The sequence below is a fragment of the Apodemus sylvaticus genome, chromosome 12, assembly GCF_947179515.1.
Source record: "Apodemus sylvaticus chromosome 12, mApoSyl1.1, whole genome shotgun sequence".
NCBI lineage: Eukaryota > Metazoa > Chordata > Mammalia > Rodentia > Muridae > Apodemus > Apodemus sylvaticus.
In genome coordinates, this window is record NC_067483.1 from 46,768,133 (window position 1) to 46,787,728 (window position 19,596).

The window sequence follows — 19,596 nt, forward strand, 5'->3', positions numbered from 1 at the left end:
CAAGAAGGAAGGCCTAAGTGATGATGCTTCAATCCCACTTAGAAGGGGGAAAAATAGTCATGGGGGTCAGAGGAAATAGGAAGGAGAAAAGGGGGCGATATCATTAATGTGAAGAAACAGGAGAGAAGCTCAGAGGGTCAGGAGAATGAATGGAAATATGAAGATGTGGAGAGGGGAAAGAACCTCTAAAAAGTCCCAGAAGTCCAAAATGGTGGAGGCTCCCAATATTCAATGTGGGTGGTCTTAAAATACTTAACAATAGGGAAATGGAACTTGAAGAAACCACCTCTAGGATATAGAATTACCAGTGGAAGGATGGGGCACCAACCAACCATCAAAATATTTGACCCCAAATTGTTCTTGTCTAAAGAAAATGCAGAGACGAAAATGGAGTAGAGGCTGAAGGAATGGCGCACCAGGCACTGGCCTATTTTAGATCCATCCCAGGGGCAGGCACCAAACCCTGACACTATTACTGGTGATGCTATGTTTGGCTTTCAGACTGGAACCTAGCATGACTGCCCTCTGAGTGGCTCTACTAGCATCTGATTGAAACAGAAGCAGAATCTTACAGCCTAGCATTAGACTGATGTCTAGGATCCCTATGAAAGAATTACAGAAAGGATTGAAGGAGCTGAGGGGTATGGCAACCCAATAGGAAGTCCAACAGTATCAACTAGCCTGAACACCTGGGAAGTTGCAGAGAGTAAGTTACCAATCAAAGAGCACATAGAGGACTGCTTTGTCTAGCCTCCAATAGAAAGGATTCACCTAACCCTTTATAAACTTGAAATTCCATTTAAGGGGAATAAGAGGCACCCTCTTCGAAGGCAAAATGGAAGAGCGATGGGGGGAAGAATGCTGGGAGAGGGGGAAATGATGGAGGCAACATTTGGGATGTAAATAAATAAAATAATATTTAATTAAAAGAAATTACTTCAGTTTATTTTCATTAATGTACATTCACTACTTTGTCCAATAAACATTAGAGAATAAGGTGTTCTTCCTTTGAATTTCAGTTGTTTGGTCTGAATAGTTGTTCAGTATGTCAAAATAGGTCTGAATCCCATTTTGACATACCACTTCCACTTTAGCAAATAGTTTAAAAGGTTTATTACATTCCATAATGTACTCTGTCACCAGATGGATATTTAGCCATGAACCTTGTTACTATAACAGCCTTTTGCCACATGTGGTGAATTAGCACAGGAATTATCAAAGGAGCAAAATAAAGTATCCCTGTCTCTATCTGACCTGATGAATGGATAATATGATATATATATATATTGCCAGACAAGATAGAAACTTTGGTCAATATAAAAACAGAACACAGGGAGGGACAACAAAAGTTAAAAGTGTCATTTGAGGAATATTATAAAAACCTAAACCTAATATAGTACAAGGTTCCTAAAATATATACATATACATGAAGGGAATCTAAATGGCATCACCAAAAAAGGTGAAGAAACAGAGCACCGGTGGACATATCGTGTTACCGATTAAGTTTTTAGTGCTGGAATTAGGTTATATCTAATCAAATGGTGTTAAAGGGATCACTTCCAAACAACACAGGCTGTTGCACAACACTATAGAGTGTACCCCACAAACTGAATAGAAGGCCACACTGTGAAAGACAACACTTATGCAACTCACTAGCATAGTAAAGTTGAACTGGTGCCTGTATAGGACCTTCACATGTATAGACAAGCATCTTTGATACAGGAAGGTGCTTTGCATGTTGTGAAAGTAGAAACATAAACACCAACCCAACTACCAAAACTTGGTGTTTAAAGGTATTCTGCTTGCAAGTTGTGCTATAAAAATGGTGACACAAAACTTGCTGGAGTGTCCAAGGAATATCTGATTTGAATTAAGACCCACTTCCATGAGTATCCAACACTGCTTGGTGAGCATGAACCTGAAACAAGAGAGCCCCAGTGGACCTAAATCTAGTGATACCAAATATTACTCTTATAAAAACAAAACAAAATTCATAGAAATCAGAGGGCTCCTGGTGACTTTTATTTCAGTGGCTTGCTCCACCATTATCAGAGAGGCTTTGTCCTGCAACAGATGGGAACAAATACAGACTCACAATGTCAAACGTTATGTAGAGATCTTAGAATACTCTGCCCTAAATGGAATATTTCTATAAAATTCCTCAAAATATGCTTCAGAAAGGGCACACATTAGAGGTAACATATAGAGTATAAGAAAGAAGGAAGAGAGGTGAACAACAAGGCCCTCAAAATCAACAGGATTGAGGCAAACACATGAACTCACACAGACTGAGACAGCATGATTAGAGCTATTTCTTTCCTTATAAAAGACAAAATGATGATAGGTCAGATGAGACAGGAGGTGAGAAGGAATTAGAAGGGGTGGAGGGAACTGCAAAGCATAATCATATCTGATGTGAGAAAAAATTTATTTGCTATGTTACAGGGAAAAAGAACATTGCTTTAAGATTACTATCATTTTACAAAAATGATGATCAAATGAAATATCCTAATATGCCAACCAATTAGAGAAAATAAGATATAAGCAAGGCCACAATTTAAAGATGACTATTTAAGAATGTAATAACAGCTCCTCAATCTTTGCTTCAGGACATACCAGACAGGCAACATCAGGTACACAGAGATATCCCAAGTTTAACATCACCCGGGACAAGGCTGCCAGGCTTCTGCCTGTGGCCAAGGCCTGGGCAACTCTGTGGGTCATCTGTGTGCCAGCCCTGTCGTGGTGACCGACATTTGGAGGGGGTCCACACAGCCTCCACCATCTTCATTCCTAGATGGACCAGGCGGGCAGCACCAGGTACACAGAGACAACCTGAGTATAACATTGCTTGGGGCAAGGCACACCAGGGCTACAACAGCACTCAAGAGTAGAACATCCCATCATCAATCTGTGCCAGGGGAAGCCCAATCATCCACTGGTGTGGAAATAGCCTTACAGGTTCACAGGGGATTCAAACACCAGCCAGTGACAACAAGACCAACTAGTGCCAGAGATAACCAGATGGCAAAAAGCAAATGTAGGAAGGTTACAAACAGAAATCAAGGCAATAAGGCAGCATCCAACCCCAATTGACACAGCAAGTCCTGGATACTTCAATACACCAAAAAAACAAGATTTGGATTTAAAGTCACATATCATGATACAACTAGAGGATTACAAGAAGAACATAAATAAATCTCTTAAAGAAATACAGGAGAACATGAATCAATAGGTAGAAGCCCTTACAAAATAAACACAAAAGTCATTTAAAGAAATTCAGGAGAATATCGGACCACAAGGGAAGCCAATAAAGAGGAAATGCAAAAATCACTTAAATAAATACAGGGGAATTTGGGTCAAAAGGCAGAAGTCATGAAAGAGGAAACACAAAAATCTCTTAAAGAATTACAGGAAAACACAAACAAACAAGTGAAAGAATTGAGCAAAACCATTCAGGATCTAAAAACAGAAGCAGAAACTACTAAGATATCACAAAAGGAAACAACTTTGGAGATAGAAAATCTTGGGAAGAAATCAGGGGTCATAGATGCAAACATGAATAAAAGAGATAGAAGAAAGAATCTCAGATGTTGAAGATACCATAGAAAGCATTGACTCAACAGTCAAAAAAATGCAAAATGCAAAAAGCTTGTAACCCAAAACATCCAGGAACTACAGGACACAATAAGAACACCAAACCTAAGGATTGTAGGTATAGATGAGAGTGAAGATTTACAAATTAAAGGGCCAGCAAATATCTTCAACAAAAATATGGAAGAAAACTTCATTAACCTAAAGAGATATATGCCCATGAACATACAAGAAACCTACAGAACTCCAAACAGACTGGACCAGAACAGAAATACCTTCCGTCACATAATAATCAAAACCGCAAATGTACTAAACAAAGAAAGAATATTGAAAGCAGTAAGAGAAAAAGGCCAAGTAACATATAAAGGAAGACCTATCAGAATCACAGCAGACTTCTCACCAGAGACCATGAAAGCTAGATCCTGGGCAGATCTCATGCAGACTCTTAAGAGAACACAGATGCCAGCCAAGGCTACTATACCCAGCAAAACTCTCAATCAACATGGATGGAGAAACAAAGATATTCCATGATAAAACCAAAATTACACAATATCTTTCCACAAACCCAGCCCTACAAAGGATAATTGTTGGAAAACATCAATACAAGGAGGGAAACTACACCCTGGAAAAAACAAGATAGTAACCTTTCATCATAGAAGCCACGGCTATAGGTGTGAGAACAGACTTTAAGTATAAGGGGTAATAGTGGGAGAAAAATGAAACTGGATCATGCTGAAAATATTGATATAGGCCCATTGAGTGAAGATTTCAAGATTAATATGAAAGCTTGCACAGTTTAAAAATGTCAAAGTTTGTTTAAATAATTAGCTGAATTATTCATCAAAAGATTATTCACTGAAAATGGGTTAGAGACACCTGATATTCCCTGAAATAGTGTTGATGAAGGAGTTTCAAGGCTCAGGAATTTTATAATACTAGAGTTGGTATTTTAAGTACAACTTAGCCATCTATAACTGGAATGCCCAGAAGTCATGTCCTTCATGAATCCTATGACAAGAAACAATGAATTCATGAAATTCTTAGGCAAATGGATGGAGCTAGAGAACATCATACTAAGTGAGGTAACCCAGACTCAAAAGATGAATCATGGTATGCACTCACTAATAAGTGGATATTAACCTAGAAAACTGGAATACCCAAAACATAATCTACACATTAAATGAGGTACAAGAAGAAAGGAAGAGTGGCCCCTTGTTCTGGAAAGACTCAGTGAAGCAGTATTCAGCAAAACCAGAACGGGGAAGTGGGAAGGGGTGGGTGGGAGGACAGGGGAAGAGAAGGGGGCTTACGGGACTTTCAGGGAGTGGAGGGGTCTAGAAAAGGGGAAATCACTTGAAATGTAAATAAAAAATATATCGAATAAAAAAAAAACAAAATGGTGAAGGGGCACAAACATATTTGAAGAGTTTTGATGTCACTGTTTTCCTTGTGGCTGAACTTAGGGTTGGAGATGTTGCTGATCAGTCATGAAAATTAAAAGCAATGGGTTTCATTGTGTCCAGAAGTACTAGAGACCAGGTAGTAGCAGTGAATCAACAAAGGTAAGGTGATTGTAGTTATTGCACTGTGCAACATAGATAAATCAAAGTGCATAATGGCCTAATCACAATGGTCAGCACAAGCAAAACAAATTGTATTGGTGGCATGAATAATTGGTGGCCTTTGATTCTGGCCTATCAATCGTGGTGTTTTCAGGCATGATATAGATAAGAGATCAATGAATATTTGATCGGTATAAGCAGAAAAACCTAAAACAAATAAAAGAAAGATTCTATTGGATCCTGGCAAAAGGCAACCTCAGCCAGTAAATCAATTTCTAGATTTCAGCCAGTTTATACACCCAGAATGACTGAAATGAAGAGAGAGTCAGATTCCCTTGGGTAATTATGGTGGGAGCAAGAAATAGCCAGAATTTTCAGGGTTTATTTGATGCTAGTTATGAATTGATGCTATTTAGGGAAAATTTTTATGAAACATTGTGACCCTTCAGTTAAAGTGGGGACTAGTGGAGATCAGATGATTAATGGAGTTTTAGTTAATCACCTTGGCTAAAGCCTGACTTTCAGTATGTCCAGCGGGTCCCTGAACTCATTTTGAGGTTATCTCCCCAGCACAAAAATGGATTAATGAGATAATTATGCTTAAATGTTCTCAAACTTTTTACATTGGTTCCCTGACCTGTGGAGTAAAGTCCACTGTGGTTGGAAATGCTAAATGGAACCCATTAGGGTTATCTCTGCCAAAGAAACTAGTAAATCAATAACAGTATCATATCCCTAGGGAAATAAGTGCCACCAATAGTGGTGTGAAATATGTATGGGTGATGGTTCCTATCATAACTCCTTTAAATCTCCTATCTGGCAAGTGCAGAAGGGAGATGAATCATGAAGTGTAACAGTTGATTATTGAAAATTTCAACAGAAAGGGACTTCAAATATGGCTGTTATTCAAGATAAATTGTCCTTACTTGAGCAAAATTAACAAGTCTTCTGGTACATGTTATGCAGCTATTGATCTAGAAAATAATTTTTATTACTACCTGTCCATAAGGACCACAAGAAACAATTTTCTTTTAGTTCTCCAGAGTAGCAGTAGACCACCTCAGTTTCATGCTAAGGATGTATTAATGTTGTGAATTAGGGTCATAACTGAGTTAGAACATACAGTGTTTTGAGTAGGAATGGCCCACATAGGCTCAGAAATTTGAGTGCTTGATCACCAGGGGGTGTAGGCATATTGGAGAAAGGATGTCTTTGTTGGAGGAAGTGTGTACTGGAGGTGGGTTTTAGGGTTTCAAATGTTCACTCCAACCTTATGTCATTAATTCCTGTTGCCCACTGATATGCACGGGCTCTCAGTGACTTCTCTAGCACCATGTCAACCTGCGTGTTGCTATTCTGTCCATCCTGACACTAATGGACTAAATCTCTGAATATAAGTAAGCCTCAATTATATTCTTTTTTACAGTACAGCTGCCAAGGCCATGCTATTCGTTCTCGTAAACAGAACATTGTCTCAGAGAGAAGGGATCATGATCATCTATAAATTTTTCCAAGTATCACATTGATGAACTACAATGATGACATGCTGATTGGATCATGTAAGCAGTAAGTAGCATCCATTTTGAACTCACCAGTAACACATATGGACAGCAGCGGATAGATTTCAAAAATTGTATCTGGTCTCTCTCACCGACAAAATGAACTAAAACTTGTAGTGGACCTATTTAAATTCTGGAGAAATCACATTCCTTACTTAGGTATATTACCCTGGTGTAATTAAATGACTGCTAGCTTTGGTCCAGGAATAAAACAGGAGAAATCTCTTACAAAGGTCAGGACTGATGTTCAGGTTGATATACTACTTGTGATCATATGATACAAAAGACTTGATGGTACTTGAGGTGTCAATGGCAGATAGAAATGCTCTTAGGAGCCTGTGACAGGCCCGTATTTGTGAATAAGAATGGACTTTCAGATTTTGGAGCAAAGTCTACCATCATCTGGAAACAGACTACACTCCTTTTGCAAGACAGCACTTGGCTTGCTATTGGGCCCTAGTTATCATGTGACCTGTGAAGCCCAGATGAGATAAGTGTTATCTGACCCACCAAATCAGAAAGTAGGATGTACACTGCAGCAATTTATTCTCAAAGGAAGGCAATATATACTAGACTGGGTCGGCACAGTTCCTGAAGCCTGGAACAAATAAATTACATGAGAAAGCTGGCCAAATGTTTTACTCCTGTTAAAATGCTATCTGCTGAAAAGTCTGTACCTAGAGCCTCATGGTGTGTTCCTTATGATTGATTGACTGTGAAATAGAAGGCTAGGGCCTGGTTTACTAGTGTTTCTGTATGTTATACACTCACCAACCAGAAATAGACAGGTGCACTGTTCAAACCCTTTTGGCAATCCTGAAAGTCATGGGTTAAGAGAAATCTGTAATGTGGGCAGAAATTCAGATTGTACATATGGTCATACATTTTGATTGAATAGAGAAATATCCAGTTGTGAAACTTGTTCACTGATTTATGGGCTATAGCTAACTTTTTGGTTGGATGGGGCTTGGGAAGGTCATAATTGGAAAATTGATGACACAGACCTTTGGGTAAGAAGATCCATGTGGATAGATCTCTCCAAATTGACAGAAGTTGTGTAGAAACTTGATTTCCATGGAAATGTTCATCAATAAGTAACTTTTGCTGAGGAGGATTTCAAAAAGCAAGTAGCCTAAATTTCTCATTCTGTGAATAGTCAATTTCTTTACACAGATATCCCTACCATTGTCCTATGGGCCGAAGAACAAAGTGGAGATGGTGACACAGATGAGGTATATACATGGGTTTCATAACATGGGTTTCCACTCACCAAGGCTGCCCTGGCTACATCTTTACCATTAGTGTCAAATCTTCCTACAGCAGAGACCAATACTGAGCTTCTGATGTGGCATCATTCACTGTGGAGATTAGCCAGCATCCTGATTACACGTTGACTGACATTGTACTTCTATGGAAAGTACACCGTTTTGTCATTTTGGAGTGGATACTAGTTCTGGTTATAAATTTATCTTTCCTGCACACAATGCCTCTGCCAAAAATGACCATCTGTGGACTCAATGAATGCCATATTCACCATCGTGGTATTCCACACAGTATTGCATCAGACCAAGACCCATGGTCATAGAATACACTGATCTTATCATGTTCCCTATTATTCTGCAACAACTAGCCTGATGGAAAGATAAAAATTCCTTTTGAATATACAGTTAGAGTATGAAAATACATGGCAGCAGCTGGGAGAGCTGTTGCAATGTTTTGCAGAGGGCAGAATATATTTTGAATATTCGTACAATATACAGTATGGTCTCTCCTGTAGCTAGCATCCATGGGTCTAGGTTCAAGGGGTACAAAATAGAAAGCCACTATCTTCTCTATTGATACAGTAGGAAAAAAATTGCTTCCTTTTCCTGAGATGTAAAACTCAGCTATACTAGGAGCTTTGTTTCCAGAACTGTGGCTCCTTGCAGATAATGTTCCTGCAAGGAGCCACAACAAACATTCTATTAACCTAGAAGGATAGACCTCCATCTGGCCACTTTGGTCATCTAATGTTCTTTAACAAACAGGCTAAGAAAGGAGTAACAATTTAAGAGGGGTGATAGATCCAACGTTAAATGGGGAAATGGGATTGCAACTCTAAAATGATGTAAGAAAAATTATATCTGGCATGCAGAGAATACCTATATTATATAATATATACATATATATAATATATTATAAATAACATATATAATAGGTACATGAGTGTATGCATTATGTTTATACAATATGTTTGTCTATATGTATATTAACAAATGCTTATCTATATATAAAACAGGAAATATTAAAACTCATTAGAATTTGCTGAATAAATTTCACATTTTCAATAAAAAAAATGCATAATCTATCCAGTGTCAATTACAATCTCTTTAAAGATAATGAATAGCAGTCCTTTACAATACTAATTCTAAAGATAACTATAGTTTTTATAAATTAATTTATACTTATTGTTAATTTACTTTCTTTATTAATTTGCTTACTGAGTATGTAATTGTATGTGGTAGTTTCAATAGCTATGGCACCCAAAGACTCATATTCTTTAATACTTTTCCATGGAAAGTGACACTGTTAGGAAGTATAGCCTTATGAATGTTGGTATGGACTTGTTGGATGAAGTGTGTCACTGTGGAGACAGGATTTGAGGTTTCCTATGCTCATACTATGCTCATCATGACACTGTCTTCTTCTGCTTGTGGATTAAGATGTAGAAATCTCAGCTTCTTTGTCAGAGTCATTTCTGCCTGGACACTGCCATACTTTCCACCATGATGATAATGGACTAAATACATTAACTTGTAAGCCTACCCAATTACATGCTATTCATCATAAGAGTTGTGTTGGCTGATATGTCTCTTCACAGCAATGAAATCCTGCCTAAGACAATGCTCAATGCCTGTTTATACGTGATACAAAATATTTATAATTTCTAATGTGAATATTATTATAGTGATAAAATCACACACCTAATGAAAATTCTAATCCCTTTGTATAATTGCTTGAACCTTTTATTATTTCAGTGTACCAAATATCAGAATTTCATATGCAAGACACCTCTTAGATTTGAATTGATATGAAAGTATTATATAGTAATTAATTATATGCATTAGTAATGTAATATATGATAGTTTGGCTGTTACACATTTGGGAAATAATACTAATTTGAAGAATGAGTCAATATGTTTTTTATTCACTGTAAATCAAAACATTACATCAAAAAGTATTCAGGAAAATCTGAGAGAGTTCTGAATAGAAACAGTCATTGAAGAATGTACATTTATTTTCTTGCTTGAAATAATCTTTGGACATATCATATTTTGGGTTAGAAGTTTTGAAAGCACTACTTTTGTATATGACAATAATCTTTAAAATGACAAATTAAACACAATATAACAAAAAGTTTATTTTTATGAGAAGAAATGAGTTAAACTATACTTCAATGTATATTGAAAATGTATTAGTAATATGAATATACATTTCTAATTAATGAAATCAACTAATAAATGTAATTTTATACACAAGTGGGATAGTTGATTTGACCATTAATGCACTTTGTACGAAATGGAGGTGATTCTCCTGCTTCTCTATATCCATGTTTACACATAAATTCAATATCCTCCCCTGATTGAGAATAAATCTTTTCATTTTCTCTCCATCTGAGAATTATGTTATGTTTTTCCATAACGTCTTCTGACACTACACATGCACCTGAAAGAAAATGACCAAAGTTCATTAAGTAATACATAAACCTACAGAAATCACCCCTATCTAAAGACTAATTCCATTTTTTCTAAGGTTTAACTATAAATTCAAAGTCATTATCAGTAACTTCAAAAATTAATTCAGGCATGAATTTAACACCATAAGTGAGAACTTTAATCATAATATTAGTTAACTGGTAAAAGCATCTGAAAAGACAAAAATAGAGAAATCTTATATATTAATAAGATGTAAAAATTCATATTAATATTCAAATGTTCACATCTATTATGGTAACTCCATATGGATACTCTATGAACCCACACTGAAAACCAATAACATTTTTCATACTTATAAGCATAAAAATGTAAATCTAAAATTTGTATGTAAGTACAACAAAATGAGTAGACACCTGGAACTAGAGTAGAAAGGAAAATCTGGAGACATCATATTACCTGATTTTAACATACATCAGGAGGCCCACAGTAGCCAGAATACTATGAACATGCCAACAAATAAAAAAAGTGATTGGAAAACTGTTTTATGTAACTGCAGTTAACTGATCTTAATACGCTTTCCAAAAACTTATGTTAGAGAACTGATATCATATTCTTATATCATTATATCATTTAGATATAAGGATAATTGATATCCATATGGAGATAGTTAAAATTTGATACTGTCTGTCATCCTGGGTAAAGTTAGATAAAAGTTGGTCAAAGGCAGCGATGTAAGAACAAACCACTGAAAGTACAAGGAAACACAACAGGGAAACATTTCATTGTTTTCGACTGAATGTTTGGAAGGGACTCCAAATTATAAGACAAAAAGCCAACCTTGAGCCATGGATTTTTCTCACAGTGAGTTACTTGTGAAAAGCACAGAACATAATCAATACAACTAAGAAATAGGCAGCCAGATGAGTCACACTAAGTGGTTGTCTATTGTTCATTTCTAGATGTTTGCATATCTTTTATAGGGGTGTCTTATGTCAAAAGAAAACATAAAAAAGTGAAAATTTATTTTCATTGGTTTGGTTGGGTTTGGTTCGGTTTTATATGATTTGCTTTGATTGATTTTGTCCTGGTTAGAAGTTAAAACACCTCTTCCCCTAAATTGGCTGTATTTTTTCTGAAAAGTCTTCACATTATATATGTCTTAAATTATACTTAAGTAATTGGTCAGGGTTTCAGTTTGTAGATAATGTTTAAATGAACTGTCATTAGTCTTTGGTAAAATGCATCATAAAAGAAAAATAAGCTAAGCAAAATTGGATAAATGAATAGATACTTCTCAAAATAAAGTTTGAACCTGAAGTAAGACAAAACACCTTAAAATTATTAACTGACATTTTTTTTGCCAAAGACATATAGACAACTTGACACTCAATGAGTAAAACGTTTTAGAAAGGAGCCCTTAAAATTACAAACACTCATGAATGTGTGGTGGAAAAACTTATAAGCTATGAGTAAGTGAAGTTACTTTAGATAACAACTGATATTTTTTAAAAATTTAAAAGTAGATTTTATATAATGTTGCTATATTCTTCTTTTGGTATATACTCAAAGGAAATAAAATGAACCTTTTCAACCTGCATGTATATGTTTATTGCAAACTGCTATGTGACTGTAGATAAGATGAAAAATGTGTCTGAACTAATACCAATTGGTGACTTTGTAAAAACAACATGATATACTTCAATGTGAAATTTTGTTCAGACATTAATGATATATTTTATTATTTTAATTAGAAAAAGGCATTGTAGGACATAAATGAAATAAACCAAACATAGGAAGACAACTACTTTGTGTTGTTTCTCACAGAATAGAAAGATAGAATAAACTATCTAACATGCGTGACAGTGATTAATAGAAGTTAGTTGTCTTATCTAAGGGCAGAGAATGTTGTATGGATTTAATGAGTGCAAGATATATATTTCTGATATTTCTAAAAATGTAAAAGTAGATTTTACAAATTGTTGCTATATGCTTCTTTTGGTATATACTCAAAGGAAATAAAATGAACCGTCTCAACCTGCATGTATATGTTTATTGCAAACTGCTATGTGACTGTAGATAAGATGAAAAATATGTCTGAACTAATATCAATTGGTGAATTTATAAAAACAACATGGTATAAATAAATGTGAAATTTTGTTCAGACATTAATGAGATATTTTATTATTTTAATTAAAAAAGGCATTGTAGGACATAAATGAAATAAGCCAAACACAGGAAGACAACTACTTTGTATTATTTCTCACAAAATGGAAAGATAGAATAAACTATCTAACATGCGTGACAGTGATAAATAGAAGTTAGTTGTCTTATCTAAGGGCAGAGAATGTTGTATGAATTTAATAAATGCAGGATGTATATAGGTGTGATTTGAAATAGAATGGTCTCCATAGACTTACATATTGATTATTCATCGAGGACTGGTGATACTCAAAAAGGTTTAGAAGCTATGGCCTTGTTGGAGTTGGTGTAGCCTTGTTAGAAGTATGTCTATCTCTTTCTGCTGCTTGCAGAGTAAGATGCATAATGCTTAGCTACTTCTCCACCATTATGTTTAGCTTTGTGCTACCGTGTTCCCAAACATGATGATAGTACAATAAATCTCTGAAATTATAAGCTATTCCCAACAAATGTTTTCTTTTCTAAGAGTTGCCATGGTCATAGTGTCTCTTCACAACAAAAGAATACTGACTGAGAAAATAGGTGTAGGATATCATGCTGATGCCCATATTTGTTAACATTAATATGTGTTAGTAAAAACTTAATTATAAAGAATAACATGTGCAATTTTATTTGACAGTTGTATTTTATAAAAAGAATCTAATAATCTTGTTTTTAATCACATGATAATATTTGGCACTGAAGCACAAACAAAATATTCTATTATTAACAGAAAAATATCCATAATATAAAACAGTATCTCCTATAATCTATGAGAATAATGTACTTACGTAAACAGACTGGTGGCTTAGACCACTTTCCATGTCTACATATTATTTTCTTCTTTCCTTTAAGTAAATAATATTGCTGGCACTGATATTCAACTGATGATAATGGTGCATATACTGTTTGTGACAAGGAGGTGATGTCTCCATTTTCAATAGGAGGAGGAGGGCCACATTTGCCTGTTGAGTCTAAAGAGAAAACATTTGAATGTTTGAGAATCAAGTCAAATTACAGGCTCAAGCAGAACTCAAAAGAAAAGTGTTCAACAACTCTTTAGTGATTTCTGGCTAAATAAATGATTACTTAAAGAAATATTAATCATAAAAACTGAGAGTTACAAGTTTTTGCTTCCTTTCTTCTAAAGCACTAGTTTCTTGTTTGTTTGTTTGTTTGTTTCAAGATAGGGTTTCTCTGTGTAGCCCTGGCTGTTCTGGAACTCACTCTGTAGAGCAGGCTGGCCTCAAACTCAGAAATCCACCTGACTCTGCCTCCCAAGTGCTAGGATTAAAGGTGTGCACCACCACAGCCCAGCTTAAGGCACTAGTTTAACTACAGTAAACACATCTTCTCTGGAGTCTTCAAGTACTAATACATATCTTAACAGCTTTTGAACATACAGATGACAATGTAGATAGGCAATTTTTTAAATAAACTTAGAACTCTTTGACACTTTTGTAGAAATATATTTGTAAATGAGACTTTAAAAACTTCTAATGATACAGAAGGCTAATGACACTTTCTGGGTTTCTGATAGGGTCAAAATAAGCACAGACATCTATATGTTATACTTTGCTAAGTAAACCTGGCATGCTTGTTTTAGTAAATATTATATGAAGAGATAAGATATTTAAAATTCTAGCAAACAAATTCAGAACTCTTCTAACAGTATAATATTGTGTTATATGTTTTCCTTTTAGATTACTGAGTACCCTTGTGAGGACAGAAGAGAAGTCTGAAATCAAAAGTTCTGATTCTGTTCAGTAAGATCTCAAGGAGACCTTTGGTTCATCATGATACTGAACCAAACTCAAATCTTTATAAGGTAAAAACAAGACATTCATGATTCAAACAAAATTAATGTTTTAGTGTGAAATAAAATAAAAACAATTGGCCATAATACATGGATGTACATGTTCAAGAACTGAGTAAACCATAATAGGATAAGTTCCATGAAGCTTCTGGAAATTCATCTACTGATACTGCTTAAAGAAAACATCTCAGAAAAAAAAATTAGTAGAAAGTCATCATCAACCACAGTGGACCAAGATCCCAAAGAAAGTAACTGCTATCTATCACCATGCAAACCATAGAAAGTAAAAGACAATGAGTGTTAGCCTTACGTTCTGTATCCTGTGGTGCTAGCCTTTTGAAAAAAAGACATTAATGAAGACATTATCCAATAAAAGAAATTAAAGGGGATTTTTCTCCAGCAGAGAATTCTTCCCAGAAAATAACGACCAGAATTCATTACATAAGTAAAAATAGAAATTAAGAGCAGGACAAATTTAACTGTAAAATTAGCGGTATATACTAGATAATCTTTGTAATCATTAAATTAGGTTTGTGTTTCAAGCAAAACCTAACCTTTAAGAATAATGTTATAAAAAAGGCAACTGATTTGCTTGAGTTGATTTTATAACCAGCCACTTTGCTGAAGTTGTTTATCAGCTGTAGGAGTTCTCTGGTGGAGGTTTTCGGGTCACTTAAGTAGACTATCATGTCATTTGAAAATAGAGATAATTTGACTTCTTCCTTTCCAATTTGTATCCCCTTGACCTCCTTATGTTGTCTAATTGCTCTAGCTAGAACTTCAAGTACTATATTGAAAATATATGGAGAGAGAGGACAGCCTTGTCTAGTCCCTGATTTTAGTGGGATTGCTTCAAGTTTCTCTCCATTTAGTTTGATGTTGGCTACTGGTTTGCTGTATATTGCTTCAAGGATGTTTAGGTATGGGCCTTGAATTCCTGTTCTTTCCAATACTTTTAGCATGTGTCCCTGTTTAGTTTCTGTGTTCCTGATCGGTCCATTGAGGAAAGTGCAGTGTTGAAGTCACCCACAATTATTGTGTTAGGTGCAATGTGTGCTTTGAGCTTTAATAAAGTTTCTTTTATTAATGAGGGTACCCTGCATTTGGAGCATAGATGCTCAGGATTGAGAGTTCTTCTTGTTGTATTTTTCCTTTGACCAGCAAGAAGTGTCCCTCAGAGTCTCTTTTGATGACTTTGGGTTGAAAGTCAATTTTATCTGATACTAGAATGGCTACTCCAGCTTGTTTCCTGAGACCATTTGCTTGTAACATTGTCTTCCAGTCTTTTACTCTACAGTAGTGTTTGTCTTTGTCCCTTAGGAGTGTTTCCTGTATGCAGCAAAATATAGGGTCCTGTTTATGTATCCAGTTACTTGGCCTTTTTCTCTTACTGCCTTTAATATTCTTTCTATGTTTAGTTTATTTGATGTTTTGATTATTATGTGACAGGAGGTATTTTTGTTCTGGCCCAGTCTGTTTGGAGTTCTGTAGGCTTCTTGTATATTCATGGGCATCTCTCTCTTTAGGTTAGGGAAGTTTTCTTCCATAATTTTATTGAAGATATTTGCTGGCCCTTTAAGATATAAATCTTCACTCTCATCTATGCCTATAATCCTTAGGTTTGGTCTTCTCATTGTGTCCTGGATTTCCTGGATATTTTGGGTTACAAGTTTTTGCATTTTGCATTTTCTTTAACTGTTGAGTCCATGGTTTCTATGGTATCTTCAGCATCTGAGATTCTTTCTTCTATCTCTTGTATTCTGTTGTTGATATTTGCATCTATGTCCTCTGATTTCTTCCCAAGGTTTTCTATCTCCAAAGTTGTCTCCCTTTGAGTTTTCTTAGTAGTTTTTGCTTCTGATTTTAGATCCTGGATGATTTTGCTTAGCTCCTTCACTTGCTTGTTTGTGCTTTCCTGTAATTCTTTAAGAGCTTTTTGTGCTTCCTCTTTCATGACCTCAGCCTGTTGACCAAAGTTCTCCTGTGTTTAAGTGATTTTTGTGTTTCGTACTTATTGGCTTTTGCATTTTCCTGAGTTTGTTTCAATGATTTTTGTGTTTCCCTTGTAAGGGCTTCTAACCTTTGATCCATTTTCTCCTGAATTTCTTTAAGTATGTCCTTCATGTGTTCCTGTACCAGCATCATGACCAGTGCTTTTAAATCCAAATCTTGTTTTACTGGTGTGATGGGGTAATCAGGACATGCTGTTAAAGGAGAATTGGGTTCAGATGCTGCCATATTGCCTTGATTTCTGTTAGTGACGTTCCTGCATTTGCCTTTTGCCATCTTCCTATACTCAAAGGATATGCAGGCTGAGAAAGAAGTTAGGGAAATGACACCCTTCACAATAGCCACAAACAATATAAAGTATCTTGGTGAGACTCTAACCAAACAAGTGAAAGATCTATAGACAGGAACTTCAGGTCTCTGAAGAAGGAAATCAAATAAGACCTCAGAAAATGGAAAAATCTGCCATGCTCGTGGATTGGCAGGATTAATATAGTTAAAATGGCCATCTTGCCAAAAGCAATCTACAGATTCAATGCAATCTCCATCAAAATCCCAACTCGGTTCTTCACAGAGTTAGGAAAAGCAATTCTCAAATTCATCTGGAATAATAAAAAAACCCAGGATAGCTAAAACTATTCTCAACAACAAAAGAAATTCTGGGGGAATCAGTATCCCTGACTTCAAGCAATACTACAGAGCAACAGTGTTAAAAACTGCATGGTATTGGTACAGTGACAGACAAGCCGATCAATGGAGTAGGTTTGAAGACCCAGAAATGAACCCACACACCTATGGTCACTTGATCTTCGACAAAGGAGCCAAAAACATCCAGTGGAAAAAAAGATAGCCTTTTCAACAAATGGTGCTGGATCAATTGGAGGTCAGCATGCAGAAGAATTCGAATTGATTCATTGGATCAAGGACCTCCAGGTAAAACCAGGCACACTGAAACTAATAGAAAAGAAACTGTGGAAGACCCTAGAGGACATGGGCACGGGGGGGAAAAGTTCTTGAACAGATCACCAATAGCTTACGCTCTAAGATCAAGAATTGACAAATGGGACCTCATAAAATTACAAAGTTTCTGTAAGGCAAAGGACAGTGTTAAAAGGACAAAACGGCAACCATCAAATTGTGAAAGGATATTCACCAATCCTACATCTGATAGAGGGTTAATATCCAATATATACAAAGAACTTAAGAACTCAAACTCAAGAAGACCCCAGGGAACCAAATAACCCTATGAAAAATGGGGTACAGATCTAAACAAAGAATTTTCACCTGAAGAAATTCAGATGGCCGAGAGGCACCTTAAGAAGTGCTCAACATCATTAATCATTAGGGAAATGCAAATCAAAACAACCCTGAGATTTCACCTTACAGCTGTCAGAATGGCTAAGGTCAAAAACATAGGAGACAGCAGGTGTTGGCGAGGATGTAGAGAAAGAGGAACACTCCTCCACCACTGGTGGGGCTGTAAAATGGTACAACCACTTTGTAAATCAGTCTTGTGGTTCCTCAGAAAACTGGACATGACACTTCCAGAGGACCCTGCTACACCTCTCCTGGGCATATACCCAAAGGATTCCCCGGCATGCAATAAAGACAAATGCTCCATTATGTTCATAGCAGCCTTATTTATAGTAGCCAGAAGCTGGAAAGAACCCAGATGCCCCTCAAAGGAAGAATGGATACAGAAAATGTGGTATATTTACACAATGGAATACCACTCAGCAATTAGAAACAATGAATTCACAAAATTTTTAGGCAAATGATTTAATCTGGAAAATATCATCCTAAGTGAGGTAACCCAGTCACAAAAGAATACACATGGAATGCAATCTCTGATAAGTGGATATTAATTAGCCCAGAAGCCCTGAATACCCAAGGCACAAATCGCATAACAAATGACTCCCATGAGGAAATATAGAGAAGGTTCTGATCCTGGAAAGGATTGATCTAGCATTGGAGGGGAATATAAAGACAGAGGAAAAAAAGGAGGTAGGTCATTGGATAATGGATGGAGAGAAGAAGGTTTATGGGACATATGGGGAGGGGGGATCCAGGAAAAGGGAAATCATGTGGAATGTAAACAAAGAATATAGAAAATAAAAATATTAAAAAAAGAATAATGGTATAAGGGTGGAAAATACCAACACTTCCCATAGAAAAATCAATAAGCTAATCTTTCAACAGACCCAATAAAAGATACCTATACAATCAGAATTTTACCTTTAACTCAGAAGATAACAGTAAGAACCAATCACTTTTCCTTAATAACTCTTAATATCAATGATCTCAATTCCCCTATAAAAAGACATAGACAAACAGACCGGATATGTGAACGGGACCCAACACTTTGCTACATACAAGAAACCCACCTCAGTGACAAAGACAGTCACTATTTCAGAGTCAAAGGTTAGAAAAGAATTTTCCAAGCAAATGATCCCAAGAAACAAGTTGGAGTGGCCATTCTTATCTTGGATAAAATTGACTTGCAACCAAAAGTTGTCAAAAAAGATAAAGAGGGACACTTCATACTAGTTAAAGGAAAAGTCTACCAAGATGAACTCTCAATTCTGAACATCTATGCTTTGAATGTAAGGGCACCCACATTCATAAAAGAAACTTTAATAAAGCTCAAAGTATACATTACACCCCACACAATAATAGTAGGAGACTTTAATAGTCACTCTCAAAAAATACACAAATAATGGAATCAGAAACTAAACATAGATACAGTGAAATTTACTAAAGTTAAGAACGAAATGGATCTAACAGATATTTATAGATCATTCCACCCTAAAACAAAAGAATATATCTTCTTCTCAGCAACTCATGGTACCTTCTCCAAAAGTGACCATATAATTGGTCACAAAACAGGCCTCAACGGATGCAAAAATATTGAAATTGTTCTATTCATCTTATCAGATCACCATGGCCAAAGGCTGGTCAAAAGTTCATACAAAAACAATGGAAAACACACATACACATGGACTTTGAACAATGCTCTTCTCAACAATAGCTTGGTCAAGAAGAAATAAAGAACATAAAGGCTTTTTAGAATTTAATGAAAATGGAGACACATCATACCAAAATTTATGGGACACTATGAAAGCAGTGCTAAGAAGAAAACTCATAGCTCTAAATGCCCCCAAACAGAGAATGGAGAGAGCTTACCC

The 19,596-nt window shown here is 35.9% G+C and overlaps 1 protein-coding gene across 8 annotated transcripts in view; it reads right to left on the reverse strand.

Moving 5' to 3' along the window:
- LOC127697904 (complement factor H-like) overlaps nucleotides 1-19,596 on the reverse strand; it is a 577,689-nt gene that overhangs the window by 201,501 nt on the left and 356,592 nt on the right. For 2 of the 8 annotated variants that reach the window (XM_052201277.1, XM_052201276.1), the window contains exons 21-22: nucleotides 13,380-13,562; nucleotides 9,880-10,420 (exon numbers count right to left, since the gene is read on the reverse strand). The exons of 4 other annotated variants lie outside the window; for them this stretch is intronic. In XM_052201277.1, coding sequence (XP_052057237.1) covers nucleotides 10,224-10,420; nucleotides 13,380-13,562 — 380 coding nt within the window. In that variant the 3' untranslated portion in view covers nucleotides 9,880-10,223. Of the gene's footprint in view, nucleotides 1-9,879; nucleotides 10,421-13,379; nucleotides 13,563-19,596 lie in introns of those variants that run through there. 2 more of the 8 variants (XM_052201283.1, XM_052201279.1) reach the window with 2 other exon arrangements.